Source organism: Perognathus longimembris, chromosome 10 (genome assembly GCF_023159225.1).
Source record: "Perognathus longimembris pacificus isolate PPM17 chromosome 10, ASM2315922v1, whole genome shotgun sequence".
Classification (NCBI taxonomy): Eukaryota; Metazoa; Chordata; class Mammalia; order Rodentia; family Heteromyidae; genus Perognathus; species Perognathus longimembris.
Genome location: NC_063170.1, coordinates 13,052,626 through 13,070,545, shown reverse-complemented (window position 1 = coordinate 13,070,545; position 17,920 = coordinate 13,052,626). Strand labels below are relative to the sequence as shown.

General features: G+C 52.7%; 2 protein-coding genes across 3 annotated transcripts in view; one reads left to right on the top strand and one right to left on the bottom strand.

The window, feature by feature from the left end:
• Window positions 1-935: 935 nt before the first annotated feature.
• Plekhg4 (pleckstrin homology and RhoGEF domain containing G4) lies at window positions 936-12,182 on the top strand. Of its 2 annotated transcripts, none has more exons than XM_048354812.1 (23): window positions 936-1,022; window positions 1,367-1,418; window positions 2,704-3,413; window positions 3,565-3,660; window positions 3,736-3,859; window positions 3,949-4,042; window positions 4,122-4,196; window positions 4,273-4,389; window positions 4,541-4,639; window positions 4,731-4,876; window positions 5,006-5,144; window positions 5,241-5,357; window positions 7,563-7,745; window positions 7,992-8,581; window positions 8,656-8,902; window positions 9,511-9,600; window positions 9,684-9,905; window positions 9,995-10,165; window positions 10,254-10,431; window positions 10,731-10,847; window positions 11,005-11,238; window positions 11,320-11,435; window positions 11,585-12,182. In XM_048354812.1, exons 3-23 carry the CDS (start codon window positions 2,903-2,905, stop codon window positions 11,588-11,590), a joined length of 3,672 nt encoding a protein of 1,223 aa, XP_048210769.1. In that variant the 5' UTR covers window positions 936-1,022; window positions 1,367-1,418; window positions 2,704-2,902; the 3' UTR covers window positions 11,591-12,182. The 2 variants fall into 2 exon arrangements, with proteins under 2 accessions (XP_048210769.1, XP_048210768.1); XM_048354811.1 differs by having other exon boundaries at window positions 11,002-11,238.
• Window positions 12,183-12,326: 144 nt separating this feature from the next.
• Kctd19 (potassium channel tetramerization domain containing 19) overlaps window positions 12,327-17,920 on the bottom strand; it is a 29,073-nt gene continuing 23,479 nt past the window's right edge. The window contains exons 9-16 of the mRNA XM_048354741.1: window positions 17,459-17,601; window positions 17,199-17,282; window positions 16,825-16,939; window positions 15,587-16,214; window positions 14,188-14,379; window positions 13,875-14,029; window positions 13,449-13,550; window positions 12,327-12,443 (exon numbers count right to left, since the gene is read on the bottom strand). Coding sequence (XP_048210698.1) covers window positions 12,327-12,443; window positions 13,449-13,550; window positions 13,875-14,029; window positions 14,188-14,379; window positions 15,587-16,214; window positions 16,825-16,939; window positions 17,199-17,282; window positions 17,459-17,601 — 1,536 coding nt within the window. The remainder of the gene's footprint in view (window positions 12,444-13,448; window positions 13,551-13,874; window positions 14,030-14,187; window positions 14,380-15,586; window positions 16,215-16,824; window positions 16,940-17,198; window positions 17,283-17,458; window positions 17,602-17,920) is intronic.

Sequence of the window (17,920 nt, the reverse complement as noted above, 5' to 3'; positions counted from 1 at the left end):
GCCTTTTATAACTAAGCCCCCTGAGGCCAGAGCTCACATTTTACTTCTGATTGATTCATTTTAGCACAGAATGGTAGGCTGAGGGAAGGGTGGAGAAGGGGCAGGGAGGGCAGTCAAATTTTATGATCTCAGTGGAAAAGCCTGCTGTGCGTAGATTCATTTGCCAGCAGAGCCACAGAGATGTTCTCCGTGAGTCACTGCTCAGTCCTGCAAGCTCAGCCCACAGAGCCTACTGTGGTCAGCCACCCCAGGTTGGCTCCAGGCCTAGCCCTTCCATGTTCCCCACTGGGCTTTAGTCTGTCCTGTTTCTCTCTGTATCTCTGCCATCCTGGTACTGGGTATCCTGAAGTTTTCTGTCTCTTGTCTCCCTTTCAGTCTGAGCCTCTGAATCTGTCTTCATCTGTGACTCTGGTTGCCACGTGTCCTACAGATGAGGAGCCTCAGGAGGACAGGAGCAGTGTGATTAGACTCAGACCCTTCCCCCCAACACTTACTCTGTGCCAGGCCCTGTGCAGGCCCATTAGTGCTGGAAGTACACAAGTGGACAGCATGCAGTCTGCTTACAAGGCACATTCTATGTGGAATGGGGAAACCAGGGCCCAGCCCTGCCTCTCTCTCAGCATGTCTGTGCTTCCCCTGATGGCCTGCAGGGCCTGGGAGGACCAGGGTCAGCAAGGACCTGCCAAAGCCTCTTCTTTGCTTCTGGCACTGGGAGGGTCTGTGTTTCTGCCAGCAGGTCCTTCCAGCAGTTAGGGCTCCTGAGGGGCCAAGCTGCTGTGTGGGAGTGGATAGTAGATGGGGGAGGGAGGGAGAATCAGTGACTCAGTGGGGGTGGCCTTGGGACAGAGCTGAGGAGGGAGCCAAGGTTGGACCCAATGCTCAATGAAGCCAGAGGAGGGAGGGAAGAAAGTGCTGGCTGGGAGGTTGGGGCTGGGGTTGGAGCAGCACAACTCTGAAGACAGCGCGGTTCCTTATTCCTCCTCACTATCTGCCTGGGAGTCTGGATGCTGGGTGCTGGGATGGTAGGCAGCTGGGTTCCCCCTGTAGCTGCTGCTCATGTCCAGGTTCATGAAGAGGATGCCTTCCTTAGGACAGAGGGCATTACCCCACTGTGCTCTCCTCTATGGCTATGCTGTAACTCTCCACCCCCACCCCAATCTCCCCATAAAATTTGAGGAGTGTCAGGCCAAGCTCACATGCACTGAAGGGACCCCAAACTGCTTGGAGGAATTTCACAGCTATCCAAGTGCCTTTCATGATTTCAAGATTCCCCAGAGGGTGAAATGAGGGAGCAGGGCATGAACACAGTCTACCCTAATTCATCTGGCATCCCAAGAGAAAAAGAATAACTTTCTTTTGGTTACAGGTGAGGAAAGTGAGGTGCAGAGAGAAAAGAGTCCCTGGAGCAACCTCAACAGGTGAGTGGAGCCAGGCTCAGGATGTTTTCTCAGGTTCCAAGACGACAAACAGCATTGGTCTTTTTAACTGGACTTGTGGGCTGGAGGGAAGGGGTTTCGGGGAAAGCAAAGGGGCTGAGGGGTCTGGGCCTGGTGGATTCTGGCAGGCCTGGGTCTGTTCCCACCCCTGAGGCCTCAGTGATCCCTCCCTTCCAGCCCAAGTAACAGCACCTTCAGGGCGTGGGATCCCGTCTCAATCTCAATGACAAAGATGTTTTGTTTTGTATTTGTTTTGCTGGTGCTAGGGATCAAATCCCGTGTCACAAGCATGGCAGGCAAGTACAGGTTCAGAGATAACCCCCAAACCGGTACAATCCAGTCTCTGGGTGCGAGGACCTGGAGATCTGGAAGGAAGTGGGGGTTGCCGCGAGGTGCCCCTCGCTCCCATCCTTCAAGAAGATACCCTTTAGGGGCTCCCAGACGCCGCAAGCCAGCTGCCCTGGGCTTAAGAGTCTCCCTCTAGGAGACTCCAAAAACTCCGGGCCCACACTTGCCTTCTTTGGACCAGATCTGGGCGTCGACCAGAGTGATTGTCGTTTTGCTCTGCGAGCCGGGCAGGTCTCCCCAGGCTCCAGCGGGGTTGCGAGGCGGCGCGCCCACCCGACCCGCGTAAGCCCCCCGCCCCACCCTCGAGGAGCCCGCCGATCGCTCACCCTCGAGGGGCATCGCTTCCGGAGCCGTGGAACAGCCGTTGGTCGCGGCATAGGGAAGACGCTCCAAGTCCGCAGGGCGTCGGGTGTGGGGAGCCGCGTGGCCCCGGGGAGGAGTCGGTCGCGGCGCGAGACTAAGCCTTGACACCCGCGCTTCCCGCCCCTCCCCCGCCCCCGCCCCCCCCCCAGGTCGGAACCTACGGGCTGAGCTGTGACTCCGCCCTCCGGCCCCTAGGAGGCGCCCGACGCCGAGTCCCCACAGCGGCCTTGTGCGTCCTCCGGACCGCCAGTAGGCGGCGGCCGTGAACGCCCGGCGGCCGCGCTGTACCTGCCGTCGAGGCCGCGGTGAGTTCGAGGGGTCCGGCTGCGCCGCTTCCTCGACCTCACTGTTCCCCGAGCGCAGGTCACGGGAAAAGGATGCGCGCACCGGCCCCAGCGCCGTAACCGGGGCCTGGTTGGGTTTGGCGAGCCTGCTGAACCGGGGCGTGAGGGCGAGTCCGACGGTGGGGGCTCACCTTGCAAAGGCTCATGGGAGCGCGACGCGGGTCTGGGCCGCAGGGCGATTCCCGCCTCCTGATCGTCTTCTCCTTCCGCAGGCCCGAACTCCAACAGCCACCGCATTCCCTGGGCTCTGGCACCTTCTAGGGCCTACTGAGCTCTGCCTTCGTTGCGGTCGGAGGACTGCCAGACCATCTTCAGTCCAGTTCCTGGATGAGCTGGGCTCTTCCTTGACACTGGTGCCCAGTCACCGGCCCATCTGCCCAGAGCAGACCCACCCACCCTTCGCACAGGGTGATGGAGGGGCCCTCGGAGGATGGGAACGTTTCCCTAGACTCCCAGGGCCATGCCACTGACTGGAGGTTTGCGGTGTGCAGTTTCAGGGATGCTTGGGAGGAGAAGGACCCTGCTTCTCAGATACAGGTTAAGGACCCCAATCCTTCAAGACCACTTGCAGGGGCAGCCCAGAGCAACAAGCCACAGGGCAGGCCCATAGCCATGGAGCTTCAGTCATTTCCAGAACCCAGGGCGGTGGATGGGTCAAGAGATGGCCAGAGGACTGCATTAGGAGGCTCCTCAGTTCAGCCACAGGACCCAGACCTCCCTGGAGTGGAGAGTCTTCTGAGTTCCTTGTCCTCCCATCTCAACCTCACTCAGGATGAAAGTGACAACCCAAGGGAAAGTGTGGTAAGGGGTGTAGGTCCAGGCGGTACATTGCCAGCTGGTTTTGTTGCTGGAGGGTTGCTGTCCAATTCTGTGGTCCTTGGAGACTCTCTACCAGAGACTTCATCAAAGCTACTGAAGACAGGTAAGGAAGGCTGGACTCAGGAAGAATGGTTATACCTGGGGGTAGGTGATGCTTGCTGAGTCTCTGACCCTACTCAGCCTGTAGCCCTGGCCTGTGGAGGGCTCTGTGGGTTGGGGGTCCAATAATGACCCAGGCCATTTCCTTTCTCAAGACCTCAGTGGATCCAGCACTCCTAAGCTTGCTGACTGCCTCTTAGCCCAAGACCTCACCTGGGAGCTGCTGGCCAGTGGCATGGCTGCCTTGCCAGGTAGCTGGGAGAGTCTGGTAGTGATGGAAGAAGGGTGGCTCCATTGGGTGGGTGTTTACTGTCTCTTCTCTACAGGGACTCGGGATGTAGAAGGCCGAGCGGTGCTGCTGCTCTATGCCCACAGCTCGGCCTGGCTTCACCCCAAGTGCAGCAGCCATGAACTCATCTGTCTCCTGCTCTACTTGCGAGGAATCCCCAGGTTTGGAGGACATGGTTGGGGAGATTGAATTTGAGCTAGAACTGTCAGGACTTGGGAATCTGATACTAAAATGAAGCCCATCTCTTTAGGCCCGAAATTCAGGCTCTTGGACTGACTGTAGTAGTTGATGCTCAAATATCTTCCCCGAGTTCTTCTCTCTTCCGGGGGCTCAGCCAACTACAAGTGAGTACTGGGAGTGTAGCTCCCTTTCATTCCTTTTAGGTAGAGTTGGGGACCGGGCTGAGCGCTGATTTCCTTGCAGGAAGCAGCTCCAGGGTCTGTACACAGAGTGCTGCTAGTGGGAAAGATGCCTGAGACACTGCCTTCCGGGCTGCAGGTAAGGAGCCTGGTTGATTGGGGTGGAGGCAGGCTCTTTCTCCCACCAGCTGTGGTTCCTAATACCCTCTTCTCAGCTGGAGCAGCTGCCCTCCCATCAGAGCTTACTGACCTACATCCCCACTACTGAGTTGCCAACTTCGCTCGGAGGACACCTGCCCTACTGTCACCAGACTTGGCTGGATTTCCGGTTGGTCAGTGCACCAAGGGAGGCAGGGTGCAAGGGAGTTAGGTAGGGCGGGGCCTGCAGAGGAGCCTCTCCTGGGTCACCCTGACAAAGGTCATGCTGGCTGCAGTGGCTGGAACCAGCACTGCACGCCAGGCACACCTGCCCCTCCCCCACAGCGCCTGGAAGCCCTACTGCAGAGCTGTCAGGTGGTTTGTGCCCTGCTCCAGGAGGCCATTGAGAATATGAAGGCCGTGCCCCGGCCCATGGCACCTGGGGTGAGTGTCCCCTTCTCATACCACTGAAGGTTCTTGGGCTCCCTCCTTGTCATCTCCCATGTCCACCACTGCCTGTTGCCCTTAATCACAGGAAGTTGATCAGCTGCTACAGCAAGCACAAATCCTGATGCGGCAGGTGTTAGACTCTCCACAGCTAGCATGGCTACAATGCCAGGGGGGCTTGGAGCTGGCATGGCTGAAGCAGGTCTCAGAGGTGACCCTGAGCCCAGACTGTAGGTAGGTACAAGCCCAGCTCCCAGGTCTTGCTCACCATATCTTGTCAAACACTCAACTGGCTGGCTCAGTACGAGCCAGGATTATGAATCCCAGGATAGAGTTGAACTGAGAAACATAAACCCTGTGTAGGCCAGCCGTGGACAAGGCTGATGAGCTGTATGGCCAAGTGGATGGACTACTGCACCAGCTGACCCTGCAGAGCAACCAGCGGATACAAGCCTTTGAGCTGCTCCAAACACTGGAGGCCCAGGAGGGTGGGCTGCGCCAGGTGGGAACTATTTGTTCAGAGCCAGCTGCTGTTGATATGCAGGTGACCCCCACCTGCAGCATCTAGACTCACCATTCCCTGCTTATGTCTGTCCAGACTGAAGTGTGGCTACAGGAGGTAGGCTGGCCAGCCCTGGAAGAGCCAAGGGAGCCCTCACTGGACATGCTGCTCCAGGCCCAAGGCCCTTTTCGAGAACTGGACCAGGTGGCCCAGGTAAGTTGGACATAGCTCATTCTGGAGGGATTGAGGCATTTGGCTAGGGACTAGGAGTGAGTGAAAACAAGCCAATTCACTTGGAGCTGCATCATAACCAATGGTTCATAGTCGCATACATGTTTGCAGACAGAGGTAAGAACTCTGGAGAGAAGCAGTACAATGCATCTCCCTGCATATGCACAAAGACTTGATCAAGCAGGTTTATTAGGAAACATTTTGGAGGTACTGTTAAGCTGAAAATTGAAGGAAAATTGGGGGTCAAACAGATAGAAGAGGGTTGGAAGTGGATGGCCATTCTAAGCTGAGAAACAGCGTATTTGAAGATTCAGTGTCAGGAGGAAATATGTTCCTGAGAAACCCTTTGAATCACAATCTCAGATCTCAGCCTCCTGAGTAGTACAGGCATGAGCCACCTGTGCCAAGCAGTGTCATTTCTTTTTAATATCCATTTGTTAAAGCCCCAACAAAAATGGTGTAATATTTTATATAACCAACACCTATCCTTCTATATGCTTTAAGCCGGCTCTAGATTTATACTTGATATAGTGTATGTGCCATATAAACGGTCGACTATTTTATTTTATTTATTTATTTATTTGCCAGTCCTGGGCCTTGGACTCAGGGCCTGAGCACTGTCCCTGGCTTCTCTGCTCAAGGCTAGCACTCTGCCACTTGAGCCACAGCGCCACTTCTGGCCATTTTCTATATATGTGGTGCTGGGGAATCGAACCCAGGGCTTCATGTATACAAGGCAAGCACTCTTGCCACTAGGCCATATTCCCAGCCCTCAGTACAGATTTTCTTTTGTTTTTATACTGGTTATGGGACTTGAACTCAGGGCTCAAGGCCAGTGCCTTGAACTCAAAGGCCACTTTGAACCATACTGCCATTTTTGGCTTATTGGTAGTAAATTGGAGATGAGTCTCACAGACTTTCCTATTCAGGCTGGCTTTGAACTGTGATCCTCACATCTCAGCCTCCTGAGTAGCTAGGATTACAGGTGTGAGCCACTGACACCTGGATTACAGGTGTATTCCCCCCCCCCCCAAACATTTCCAGTGTAAGAGTAATTGAATTTGTTCATGTGGAGCTCACACGTGTGGGATCTGCAGGTAGAGAGGACAGGCTGTACTGTTTTCTCTGGACAGGATGGTGGGTGTGGCGGGGAGATGGATTTGCAAAGTTTATAGGACTTGAGGATGCATCCATTGGAGAAGGCAGTTGTAAGAATGAGTGGGTGCTGTTCCCCGGAAGTTCTAGGGGATGAGAGTCCAAGGAGGGGCATATGTGAGTCAGGGGCTAGGTGTGCTTTTTTTGTTGTTGTTTTTGTCATGGGGCTTGAACTCAGGGTCTGGACTCTTGTTCCTGAGCTTTTTCGCTCAAGGCTATCACTCTACCACTTTGAGCCACAGCACCACTTCCAGTTTTCTGGTAGTTAATTGGAGATAAGAGTCTCAGGGACTTTCCTGCCTAGGCTGGCTTTGAACTGTGATCATCAGATCTTAGCCTCCTGAGTAACTAGGATTATAGGCACCTGGCGTATAGGTGGACTTCTGAGATGGCTGGGAAGGAGTGAAAAGGAAGGGCTTCAGGGATTGGAGTCAGGATGTAGAGGGCCATTTGGTGGGGTCGAAATGAAATGAACTGAGGCTGGGAACATGGCTTAGTGATAGAGTGCTCGCCTTGCATACATGAAGCCCTGCTTTGGATTCCTCAGCACCACATAAATGGCCGAAAGTGGCACTGTGGCTCAAGTGGTAGAGTGCTAGCCTTGAGCAAAAAGAAGCCAGGGACAGTGCTCAGGCCCTGAGTCCAAGCCCCAGGACTGGCAAAAAAAAAAAAAAAAAAAAAAAAGAAGAGAGAGAGAGAAATGAAGTGAACTTTTGGGTGTGTTCACACGAGATTGCCTGGGGGAGAATACAGGGTCCTCAGGAACCCAGCTAAGGAAAGGAGAGCCTGTGGAAAAACTGAGGACCAGGAGACAAGGAGGGTGGCGGAGCTGGTGCCCAGGAAAGTAAACATTGAGTGCTGCTGAGAAGTGAAGTCAGAGGCTTGAGAGAGGGCTAAATAGAATGGGGTGGGTGGAGGAGGGCTTTCTACCTCCTGAGAGACTTCTTGACATGGAGATGTCAGTAGGAAAGATCTAGGTTCTGGTCCAGACTCCCAGGCCTGGGCTAACCGAGTGCTGTCTTTTTTTTCCAGGAGCAAGTCAGGCGAGGTGAGGAGTTTCTGCAGCCCCTGGCTGGCTGGGAGGCTGCTGAACTGGGCCCCCCTGGAATACGTTTTCTGGCCCTGAGAGCCCAGCTAACAGAATTCTCTAGGGCTTTGGCCCAGCGGCGCCAGCGGCTGGCAGATGCTGAGAAGCTCTTTGAGTTCTTCAAGCAGGTGGGTGGTGAGTGGCCTTGTCCCTGGCTCTTTGGTCATTGGGGCTAAGGAATGGCTGCCCCAGTTCTGCCATTAGCCTGAGCTTTTCCTGCTCGTTTTATCTGTCCTCCTTGCCTTCAGTCTGATCTTCAAATCTAAGCACTGGCCTGGGGTCAGCCTCCCGGGAGTAGAGTGGGTAGAGGGATAGAAGGTGTGGCAGGCTTGCCAGGGTCCCCCTCTCATGTCCGTGTGGCCTTGCCATTGCAGGCCTCGTCATGGGCTGAGGCGGGCCAGCGGGTGTTGGCAGAGCTGGAACAGGAGAGCCCAGGGGTTGTGCTGCAGCAGCTGCAGCTGCACTGGACCAGGAACCCTGACTTACCTCCTGCCCACTTCCGGAAGATGTGGGCTCTGGCTATAGGCTTGGGCTCAGAGGGCATCCGCCAGGAGTGCCGCTGGGCCTGGACCCGGTGCCAGGATACCTGGCTGGCCCTGGACCAGAAGCTAGAGGCTGCACTGAAGTCACTACCAACAGGCAGCACCGCCAGTTTGTGTGTCAGCCAAGTTCCCACTGTGCCCGCCACCCCTCCCCTGAGGAAGTCCTACAGCTTTGACCAGAACCTGGGACAGAGTCTCCGAGATGCTGTCCACCACTGTCACCGTGCAGCCACAGTCACCGCCTGCCACAGACCAGAGTCTGGAGGAGGTGCCCAGCCCCGGCCATCCTCTACCGTGCCTCCACCCCGCAGCTCCACCACGGTCACGTCCTGCCACGGACCAGAGTCTGGAGGAGGTGCCCAGCCCCGGCCATCCTCTGTTGTGCCTTCAGCAGGCAGCTCTGACCTCAGGAGCCCCAACAGGTACAGGCAGTGGGCATGTCAGGGAGGGCAGTGGAAGGAAGATGTCTTGGGTCCTGACTCCTCCTCCCCGGCAGGCTTCAGCTGGTGCTGGCAGAGATGGTGGCCACGGAACGGGAATATGTCCGGGCTCTTGACTATACCATGGAGAACTACTTCCCTGAGCTGGATCGCCCTGATGTGCCCCAAGGTCTCCGAGGCCAGCGTGCCCACCTCTTTGGCAACCTGGAGAAGCTGCGGGACTTCCATTGCCATTTTTTCCTCCGTGAACTGGAGGCTTGTACCAGACATCCGCCCCGAGTGGCCTATGCCTTCCTGCGCCATGTAAGCCACAGCAGTCCAGCTGATTCTCAACTCCCAGCCCCCCCCCCCACCAGAGAGCTGTGGTCCTGTGCTAGGTACAGCAAAGAGTCAGACCCATAAGTGCCCCGAGTCTCAGGGTATTTTTGTTTCTGTAGGGGAGACACATGAAAAGATCATTCTAGGCTACACTTGGGGTCAAGAGGAAAATAAGCAGGATAGATACTGTGAGGTACTGGTACAGCAGTAGGTATTTGAGCTTAGGCTAGAAGAACCAGATTGAGTTTCACCCCAGAAAAGAGCCAGTACAAAGCTTGTCAGTCACGGTGAGCGTGGCTGAATGTAGTGAGGAATGATGGTCTGAGGTGAAGTCAGAGCAGAGGTGGTCTCAGAGCCATGCAGGGACAGAGCTGAATGCAGAGGCTCTTTGCGGGGAGTGGGGGACTTCTTCCACAGACAGACTGGGCAAGTCTCAGCTGCACAGTGCTTGTTTTTGCCTTACCCAAAGCAGCATCTCTGGAGGGAGCCCTCTGAGACCCATCTGTTGGTATTTTAGTCATCCCAAGCCAGGAGAGTGATCTGTCTGGGACAGGGGCAGCCTTTACACATGGCCTGACTGTGTGTCCTTGTAGAGGGTGCAGTTTGGGATGTACGCACTCTACAGCAAGAACAAACCTCGTTCTGATGCGCTGATGTCCAGCTACGGTCATGCCTTCTTCAAGGTAGGAAAGCCTGAGACTGTAGAGGGGGGAGGTAGATGGCGTCCTCTCACACAACTCAGTGATCTCCCCACCTCCCTTGGTAGGACAAGCAGCAAGCCCTGGGAGACCACCTGGACTTAGCCTCCTACCTGCTAAAGCCTATCCAGCGCATGAGCAAGTATGCACTGTTGCTGCAGGAGCTGGCCCGGGCTTGCGGGGGCCCTGTACAAGAGCTGAGTGCCCTGCAGGCTGCCCAGAGCCTTGTGCACTTCCAGCTACGGCATGGCAATGACCTGCTAGCCATGGATGCCATCCAGGGCTGTGATGTGAGTCATCCCAAATCATGGTGGGCAGGTGCTATGGGTATAGAAGAGGGCAGGAGGGATCAGGTACCTACCAGGCCCCGGCTTTACAGGTGAACCTAAAGGAACAGGGACAGTTGGTACGACAAGATGAATTTGTGGTACGCAGTGGGCGCCACAAGTCCTTGCGTCGTGTTTTCCTCTTTGAGGAGCTGCTGCTCTTCAGCAAGCCTCGCCATGGCCCTATGGGTGTTGATGTGTTTACCTACAAGCGCTCCTTCAAGGTAGGCCCCACCAGATCCTGCCTCCGCCCTGCTCCCGTCCTCACTTCTCACCCATGCCTTACTGAGCCCCTCTGCCCGGCCCATGCAGATGGCAGACCTGGGCCTTACTGAGTGCTGTGGGGATCACAAACTGCGCTTTGAGATTTGGTTCCGACGCCGCAAGGCCAAGGACACCTTTGTGCTGCAGGCCTCCAGCTTGGCTACCAAGCAGGCCTGGACGGCGGACATCTCCCGCTTGCTCTGGAGACAGGCTGTCCACAACAAGGGTGAGTCCTGCTGCTCATTCCTACCCTGTGCATCCCTCCCCAGGATGTGTCCTTCAGGGAAAAAGGGGGCCTAGTGACAGCAGCCAGTACAGGGGGAAAATGTTCAAAGTCAGCCAGTCCTGCTGTCAGTGTCTGAGTCAGGAACAATAGTAACTTCTTTAGGCAGCAAGAGTCTCACCTCTAAAAGGGTATTATGGAACCTGCCCTAGGGATGGTTGGGAGGAAAAATCAAGTAATCTGCAGGATATGGATATACAGGGAAAACTTGCAGGCCTTACTTGTGCCTCCTCTTCACTCAGAGGTGCGCATGGCTGAGATGGTGTCGATGGGTGTGGGGAACAAGGCCTTCCGGGACATCGCCCCCAGCGAGGAAGCTATCAACGACCGCAACATCAACTATGTCCTGAAGGGCCGAGGTAGTGGGCAGACTACGGGAGGTAGGGTTGAGGAAGGCTGTGCAGGAGGCCATGGACCCCTGTCAGCCCCGGCCTCTGCTGCCCTGGAGACCTCAGGTGAGACAGGGCTCTGGCCTAGCACCTGTCTCAACTTAACTCTCTCTCTCTTACATAGCAGCTCGCTCTCGGGCCTCCATTGCTGTGGCCCCATTGGACTACGACAGCTCCTGCTTGGGTGCCTCAAGCACCCTTCCTGGAGACCGTGCCTCTTGCTCTGTGCTGGGGTCTCTCAACTTGCATCTGTATAGAGATCCAGCTCTTCCGGGTATCCGATGGCCCCTGTATCCCCCCAACTTCCCAGAGGAAGCCACACTGGAGACTGAGGCAGAGATGGGCAGCCAGCCCTCTTTGAGTATGTCTGGGCTTAACTCAACAGAGGAGTTGTGGCATTCTGGGCCTCCCCTGCTGAAACTCATTCAGTCTCTCTCCCCAGCTCCTGAAGACTCAGAGGTCTCATCCCAGTGCCCATCAGCCAGTGGTTCCAGTGGTTCTGACAGCAGCTGTATGTCAGGGCAGGCCCTAGGCAGGGGCCTTGAGGACCTATCCTGTGTAAGTGCTATCTTTCCATTTTAGTCCCTTTCTATCCTACCTGGGGCCTAGGGCCAATGGAGGACAATTGGAGAGGGGGGTCATTTCCTAGAGACCTCCCTGTCCCAGAACCAGGGAAGCAGGAGTTCATACCTGACCTGGAACTACAGGTCTAAGCCCAGGCTCAAAGGTGAACAGTGGATCCAGCAGCCAAGACCTCCAAGAAACATCACTTCTCTGGACCTGCTGTGACCAAGGCATGACTAGTACCGGAACTACCTCCTTCCCATGTGTACAGCCATGTTGACTACCCTTTCTGATGCTGTGGCCATCCATGGACTAGCCTGGGGCCTCTCTAGAGGTGACGGGCTACAGGGACTAAACAGCTACTCTGATCATAGGTTCTTGACTCCATGACTCCTCCTCTTGATCCCTTCCAGCTTCCACTCTGATTTTAAGTTAAGGACAGTCTGGCATAAAGGATGAGTATTTCTAAACTCTAGGCTAGTGGAGCACCGTGGAGCTCTGGGCTGTGACTGGGCTGCCCCCAGTTCTCAGGAGGATCACAGGTGCACAGCTGGGTTCCCAGCAGTTGCTTTCTAATCTCTAGCCTTAATGTCAGGCTCCCTAAGAGACAAGCCCACCCCTGAAGGGCTTTTGACTGCCCCATCAGGCTCAGCCTCTTTGTTTTCTGGACAGTTTGGTTATTTTGATATGATGCCTTTTGAACAGTTTTCACTTAAAGTTTATTGTTATCTTACCAGTCAATAAGCCATTAGTGTACTCTTTTATTTGTAATTAAAAAAAAAAACTAATTTGTACCCATGGCTAAGCACGTGTGTTCTTGGAATTAATCCAGTTAAAATTAACTTTGGTGGGTAGAGGGTATGGGGAGCAGCAACTCTGAGCATTCTAGCCCTCTTGTAGTAAGTATTTACTCAGGACAGAATAGGAGACAGACCTAGACAGGCCCCTCTGGATGAGCAGGTCCACACAGCGGCCATATTTCCTGGCAAAAGGCAGTGTGAGCTGCAAGGAAAGAGTCGTCTTACCCCGGATTTCCAGACCACGTGCCCTATTCTATCTCCATGTAGGTAGGTTTTTCCCATCTGGTTGGAAGCCCCATTATTGGGGGCCTTTGATGTTCTAGGGCTCAGTTCTGCTCAAAGGTATCTCACAGGGCTGTGGCTTCCATGGGTACTGGACATAATGACCAGGAATGTGTTGCCTGCTACTGATTTCTACTTCCTAGCTATAGATAATGACTTTAATATTTTTTTGTCAATAATAGGTAACCCAGAGACTGATTAGTAAGGGCACTAGTGTGTTTAAGTGAGTGCTATTGTAACAAAACACTTGGTATGGTAATGCCGAATGAATGAGAAATTAGCTAAATCTTTCCTATCTATAATTCTTACATTTCATCAACTCAAAAAAGAAAATTTAATAATCTTGATCATTTTTTAATATTTTTTTAGTGTGTGTGTGTGTGTGTGTGTGTGTGTGTGTGTGTGTGTGTGTGTGTGTTATGCCAGTACTGGAGCTTAAACTAAGGGCCTTACCTTCTCCTTTGGTTTTTATACTTGAGGTTGGCTCTACTATTTGAGCCACAACTCCACTTCCCTTTCTTAAATAATGTTTTCTTTACAAAAAATGCTTTAAAGCAGTTTAACTATGAAAAATGATGACATGGCTAAAAGGTGAAGTCAGTATCACTGTCTGGGAGGCCCTGGCTCTTGTGCTCATGGGCTTGGCCTCATGTGACCTGCTTACACAAGCGTGGCCAATGTTGTTATTGGTAAAGGCCAGTTGGTATCATTGGAAGAAAATTTATAAAAATCCAATATCCTAAATTGCTATTTCTTTTTAACTATTCTTGATTGGTTAATTTCGTTCATCATTTCTCCCTCCCTGAGACAGGGGTCAGTGGCCCAGCTGCCTGGTTAATCTTCTGGATATTATTAGCTTGGCTCTTGGGCAGCAAGACAGTGCCCATAGAGTTGCCATTCCCACTGGGGTGCAGGTAAGCCTCACCTCCACCCAGCTGTACAGGTGTTCCTGGGTATGCCGGTCATCCTTGAAGCCAGTGATGGCCAGCAGATCCACCACAAACTGTTTAGGGCTGATGTGCAGCGTCTGCCAGGAAAGCCCAATGGTCAGGCCGAGCTGTGAGCATTTCCCAGCCCCAGAATGACATGCACAGCAAGGACTTCACTGGGCCAGCAGGAGCCACTGAGGTTTGGGACTCCAAATCTGCCTCTTGGCCAAGGCAGGTTTGGAGAGAAATCAGAAACAGCCCTGTGTTCTTAGCCCTGCAGTTTCTGTCACCCTCTGCTCCTGATTTCTTTTCCACACTTCCCATTACAATTTGCATCCACTTACATTGTACTGCTTACTACTGGAGTGAGGGGACAGGTAGAGAAAGGACAGGGTGCCCCAAGACTTGGGCCTGTCACATACCCATAGCCGGTTGGCCAAGGAGACCACCTTGGCCGTGATAGCTTTGGGGTCCTTTTGCCTGATGGAATCCAGGATGATGTCTGTCAGGAAGCGGTGACATTTCTGTGCATAAAACATCTCTTCCCAAGACAAAGAGAAACTCAGGAACGTAACCTCTGTGGAAGAGGGAGAGTCAATATGGTTGCCTCTGTCCTTAGCTATGATGTCAGAGACAGCTGTGGGGATAGGAAGACGTTTAGGATTCCCAAAGTCATTGTACCCCTAAAGTACACTGTGGGGAGGTACAGAGCCAGGCTTGGTTTCAAAGCCTCACCTTGAGTCTGGGGTATAGCTGCGAGTGGTGTGTGCTTGAAGCTGTCCATCTGAGTGGTGTAGATGATGCTGTCCTCAAAGAACATGCAGGAGCCATCACTGCCCACCACAGGGGGGTGAGTCACTTTGAGGATGATCCCTGGGTTGTCTAACCCACCAGCACTACGCAAAGGCTGCTCAGGTGCAGGCCTTTCTGTAAAGACAAGGGGAGGGAGCTCTCCTTAGGCTTAAGAGCTGAGGCTCAGAGCCCAAGCAGAGAGGAGACCTTTGATGACATGACAGACCAGTATCTTCAGTCACCCCAGCCATCTAGAGGCCTCCAGCTTCTCAGAAGTAGGTCACTATTGTGACCTTTCCTCTTTATTGCCCAATATTATTGCAAGTACTGAATTTCAGAATTCCAAGAGACTCTAAATATTGTTGAACTAAGATTAGTGTCAGGGTTGGTAAAAACCCAGTAGAAGACTGTTAATCTCTACAAAATTAAAATGACAAGAGCTTTTTGGGCCAGACTTTCATATTTTTCCATTCTGAAAGAGTGGATATTTGGTACCCTAAAACTTGATAAACTGGCTAAGGAGTCTAAGAAGAGCCTGAGCCATGAGGAGGGAGGGCAACAGTGCTGTAGAATTTGAGAGAGCAGAGGGAATAGCCTGGTATGGCCGTTCTCAGCACACTCCTTGCCAACCCCTCTGCAGCCCAGCTTCCATAGTTCCTCCTATCTCCCGCACTTGTCCACCCGAATCCCCTCAGCATCTCACATGTCCTGTTTGCTTTTCATTAAGATCTACTTTTTTTCATCCACTCAGTAGGAAGGTCCTCCCTTGTATTCAACCACACTTGAAATCTTGGCCCTTCCATTCCCCTGCCTCCTTCCACTGCCTAAGCCCATTGACCCAGCCTAGAAAGCACTCATGCCTAACACATCATCCTTCTGTTCCTGAGCAAAATGTTCTGACTACATGTCTGTTTTTGAACATTTAGAGACTTCCCACCCTACTCAGTCAGAACAGAGTACCCCAACCTCAACTTGATCCACAGACCTGGTCCAATGACTCATTTTTAACTTCTCTGGTTTTTCCATGGGAAGTTGGCCTCCAGCTAGATCAAGGCCCTGTGCTTTCACAAACACTTGCACTCTTCCTGTCTGCCATGCTGACTCCCTAGCCTCTAGCTTCCCTGTGCTTCTATTTCCTATGGGTCTTCATCACTTCATGTGACCTCTTGTTACACCACTGTGCCACTGTGTCATTTCTGTGTCTGCTTCATGGCACAGAGCTGGCTGGCGTCAGTAAGTAGGAACTCTTTTGTCACTAACTTACTCTATAGCCTTAGCCAAGGAGTTTTTTTTTTGTCTCTGTTGCCATTGAAGTTTAGGTAAAGAATGGAATGGGACTCACCTCTCTCCTTTGGCTTCTGCTTGCCCCAGTCCTTAAGGGTGACAGTTCTTTTTGTGGGGAAGTATGGTTTAAAGGTTGGTTCTGGGCCCTTGTCTTTTGCTCCAGCTCCAGCCCCAGCCTGGGGGCCTGATTCCTTCTCTGAGGCTATGGAATGGACTTTCCAGGTAGCTGAGGCACTGGGCTGGGAAGCAGCCTCACTCCCAGAGGAGAGATGCAGGGCAGCTTCCTCCAAGTTGCTGCTCAAGGGGGCGGTCAGTGGCTGGAATTCCCACTGTTTGCAATTGACCATGTCCCATTCTCTCACCAGAGAGATGAGTTTTTGCATGGGGGTGACAGGAGGGTCTTTGGTTTCAGACTTCTGTGTGAGGTTAAGGGTGGTGCACTTCTTCTTGGGAGGACTCTCAGGGTGGGCCCCCCAGTGTCTAGGATTGGTACACAAACCAGAACAATGTGAGTAGGTGCTAGGATTGCCCGCCCTCTTGGTATTTCGACAGAGAGAGACCTGGACAGCCCGGGTATACTGCTCAGCCTCTTCCATCTGACTGGATCTGGCCAGGTTCCCCTTGGCTTTGTTCCATGGAGTCCTGTCATTGCAGCCTTGGAAGTCCACAGGCATACAGGCTGTGGTCTGAGGAGAAAGGATGACAGTCACTCTGGGTTTGTTCTGCATCATCAGAGCATCCCTGAGACCTAAAAGCTGGGCCTTCAAGACTTCATCCTATCCCTGACATGGGTCACTGATTTCAATTTCAGCTTTGCTCTGTCTGGGCTGAGGTGGTGCCAGTCCAGAGATCTTTCATACTCTAATAAGAGACAATCATCACGCCAAGCCATAAGTGGCTTGCACATCCCTTGGCCTTAAATCAGCTCCCATGCCCGTGTAGAGCATGCTTTTTCACTTCCACGGCCTCTCAATAGTGGAGCCTGTCCCCTGAACCCTGTGGTGGTGGTGTGTTTTGGTTTTTGTTTTTTGTTTTGTGACGATCCTGGGGCTTGAACATAGGGCCTGGGAATTGTCCCTGAGTTTTTGTGCTCAAGGCTAGTGCTTTACCACTTTAAGCCACAGTACCACTTCCATTTTTTTTTTTTTTAGTAGTTATTAGAGATAAGGATCTCACAGACTTTCCTATCTTGGCTGGCTCTGAACTGATTATAGGCAGACACCACTGACAACAAGCAGTTGGCGGTGTTTGTTGTTGTTTTCAGGAAACCACTAACCAAATAAGGCTGGGACTTACTTCTTTGACATCTCTGCCTAACTCCACCAGTGACCCTGGCCCTTCTGTCACCACATGCAGTTTCCTGATGGGAAAAGCTTCTTCATTTTCACATTCTTTTTCCTGGGTCCAGGACCTGCAGAGACCAAGAAGGGTTGGTTAGTAGGTAAAAGTTCTCATCAGCCTACAAACTTGTTGGTTATGTCCACCCTTTGAGAGTTAGTAGTGACAGACAGCAAAGAAAAGGGAGCTCTCAAAGATTTTGCTTAAGTTGCTGGCCAAACCTGAGCCCATTTCACTCCCTCAGTCCCAAGGTTAATAGTTCCCACTGGTAGGCAAAGAGGAATGTAAAGGTTCACACTCCAAACATGGAATCCTGAGTGAAGTTTTCTTACTTGTATGCCTCACACTGGATGAGAGCTTCTGAGAGGGATGGTATGTGATATTCCTCCACCTCCTGGCAGAAAAGAGGCCATTCCCTGCAAACAAGAAGATGTCAGACTGGACAACTGGGTGGAGGTGCCCCAAACAATAGTGCTCAGATTAGAAACAATAGAACCCCTTCCCAGAAGGCTGCAAATGGGGTTCCTTGGTTGCAGGAGAAGGGTTCAGTCTAGGTGATTTTTTTTGAGTGTGCTTGTCTTGCTTTGCTTACTTAAATTCAGATGGCAAAAACAGTTTTCCAAGTCTCAGGAAGTTGAGAATGTGTCGGAACATTTGGCCATCCCCATGGATGAGCAGAGTCTGTCCATATGTAATCCAGTACACTCTCTGAGGATTGGATAGCAGTTCTGGATACTGAAGGGGATTGGATGCCAGAATTAGTTAGTCCCAAGGTCTGAGTCTTTAACAAAGAACAGATCAGTTATGTCTCACTTCATTTGACCTGACTTCTCTAGAGTGATGCGGTTTTAGGACTTCCAGGTCCTGGTCTTGTTGGCCACAGGGAACCACAGTGAGAAGCAGAGCATCCAGAAAAAAACACATCATCCCTGCTTCAACTTTCCTTGTTCCCTAGACACCCCTCTCACCACTGACTCAAGCATTTGGACCCCTGCCCTACCTCCTCAGTCTAGGCTCCTCAGAAATGGCCTCCTCCCTATTCACACTCCTGAAG